The sequence below is a fragment of the Aplysia californica genome, unplaced genomic scaffold, assembly GCF_000002075.1.
Source record: "Aplysia californica isolate F4 #8 unplaced genomic scaffold, AplCal3.0 scaffold00135, whole genome shotgun sequence".
Taxonomy (NCBI): domain Eukaryota; kingdom Metazoa; phylum Mollusca; class Gastropoda; order Aplysiida; family Aplysiidae; genus Aplysia; species Aplysia californica.
In genome coordinates this window covers 1,106,240-1,108,554 of record NW_004797405.1, presented here as the reverse complement: position 1 = coordinate 1,108,554, position 2,315 = coordinate 1,106,240, and the positions used below count along the sequence as shown (strand labels likewise).

The window sequence follows — 2,315 nt, the reverse complement described above, 5'->3', positions numbered from 1 at the left end:
CAAGAATGAAACACTTATATTAGTGATATCCTCTAAAGGAATAACCGAAGAATGGATGGGAATGTTGAAAGCATGTAACATCTGTCGAGACGTTATTTACTGGGTGCAGTTACCAATGTAAAAGAACGAAGGCATCAAACAATAAGTGGGCGTCGAAACGAAATATATCGAGAGGATGTTTTGGACGCGTAATGAGAATAGGGCCGCAACTGCCATCCTCAAAGGTCTACAAGATGCGATTCGATGGCTTGGGAGCAAAAGGAAGGCTAATAAAAAGATGGATCGACGTAGTCAAAGACTTCCTTCAAAGGCACACTATGCCGATCCGAAAAGCAACACACCTGGCCCATGTCCGAAAACCGAATCTCTCCTCGACACCACGCAGTATAAAGATTATATAAAATGAGAGTAAAGTGTAGTTTAGACAGCAGGTTTTGCAAAGCCCCAACGTGTGTGCTTTGTATTTCCTCTTCCATTTTCCTCAAACAATTTTGAGCGACGTTAGCATATTGTACTCTTGCTTCATTGGCTTGAAGATTGCTCCATGTCTTTCCTTAAACTGATGGTCAATATTCGAATCGTATAACTTGTACTGTGGAAACGTTTTCTGGAATAAAGCCCACAATGGCATCAGCCTCCCAGTTTCTGCTCTCTTCTTAGTGAATCTTATTTTCTTCTGTTCACCGTTCAGGATTTCTATTTTCTTTCATTACTGCCCATTTCTGCCACGTTGCAGTGAGTCTCATGTCTTCAGAGTATGCTAGGATTGGATCCTTTTACTTTGCTTCATCCTTCCTCTTGCATCATCAGATGTCGAGGGGGGGGGTACAATTTTCAATCAAGGGCAGTTTAGGTGGCTTCTGTTGTTGAAATGTTATTCTTTTGGAGGACCTCTATCCTCTATAACGCTATCCTCTATAAAGCTATCCTCTATAACGCTATCCTCTATAACGCTATCCAGCCAAGTTTTGCGTGGTCTGCACCTGCCCTTGTTTCCGGACATATTAGAGTTGTAAGCTCGTGAAGCTGGGTGATTTGGTGTCACTCTCATCAGATGACCAAACCACTTCATTCTTTAATGTTATTGTTCCATAACCGGTTTATTCCCTGTCAAGTTTCGTTTATAAGTCTTTCGTCTTCCTGTTTTATATCGTTAGTCAGTGTTGGAACGAATATGCTGTGAATAAGTCATTGTCTTTTTACTTCCATTGGAAGGTGTTTTTGGGTGAGTAGTGCTGACTATTTATAGGTTTCTGCATTTGCTTTTGGGTCCTGATTTCAATTTTCCTATGTCCAGTCTTCCGTCATGTGTAAGCATGCTCCCAAGCTATTTAAATTCCTCAACTGGTTTAAGTTGTGTCCCGTCGATGATGATGTTTAGTAGTGGGACTGGGTTTCAATGATCACACGATCTGTGCATGCATGTTTGGGCCAAACTTGAGCAGGAATAACCTACAGATGAACATGATGCATAAACAATGCGTCAGCTATCAAGTCTGAGTTATCACAAATCTTGCACGGTTACAGGAGGGATATCTATGCTCAGATACTCACCCTGTTGGGTTGAACTTGACTCTGTATCTTTCAATCGCGCATTGCATAAGCTCCTCTGTCTCATGTTATATAAAGGAATATGAAGAGAGTCTTCACTCGCAAAATCTCAAAGAAATACATTTATATCTAGGGACCATTAATCTGTGTGAAATGCTGGGTAACAGGAGAGAACTTTGAAATGGGTTAAGCAAAAAGATAAAGAGTTAATAAACAAATATAAGACAAGGACGGGCACCAATATTTTTTTTGCTTCGGTACTGCTGTCCAATACTCTGTATAACTGTGAAATATTTAATCCCTGGTGCCATGATTTTTATCCCTAAGCATGTTAAAAAAAACATATACGTGTTGCGGAACTTGCCATTTTTTGCCTACTAAGCAAGATTTACAAAAGAGCTGTAAAATTTCTATTACTTGGACAGTTTTGAAAACTTGATTTTAAGGTCAAGGAACGTTTTGTCTTGTTCAGAAAGGCAATTCTAAGCAATATTTTATGTTGGTATCCAAGGAATTAGGTCGGGAATTAAAACTTTAAAAAATGCGACATTTTTTTGAAAATGACTCATACATAAAATATTTGTAAGTGACTTACGTTTGTTGGGACATCTCTTCCCCCTCATCGCTATACAGTAGTCGCCGGGGGGCCAGTTGTAGGTGCCAGAGGTCTGGGGCTTGGAGCAGTACTCGAACTTATAGCCGTCCTGCTTCATCTTACCTGGTACCAATGATAATAGTAATAATAATAATAATGATAATAATAA

General features: G+C 39.7%; 1 protein-coding gene across 1 annotated transcript in view; it reads right to left on the bottom strand.

Annotated features, from left to right (window-relative positions):
* LOC101855248 overlaps positions 1-2,264 on the bottom strand; it is an 8,255-nt gene extending 5,991 nt beyond the window's left edge. The window contains exon 1 of the mRNA XM_005096716.3: positions 2,147-2,264. Coding sequence (XP_005096773.1) covers positions 2,147-2,264 — 118 coding nt within the window. The remainder of the gene's footprint in view (positions 1-2,146) is intronic.
* Positions 2,265-2,315: the final 51 nt, after the last annotated feature.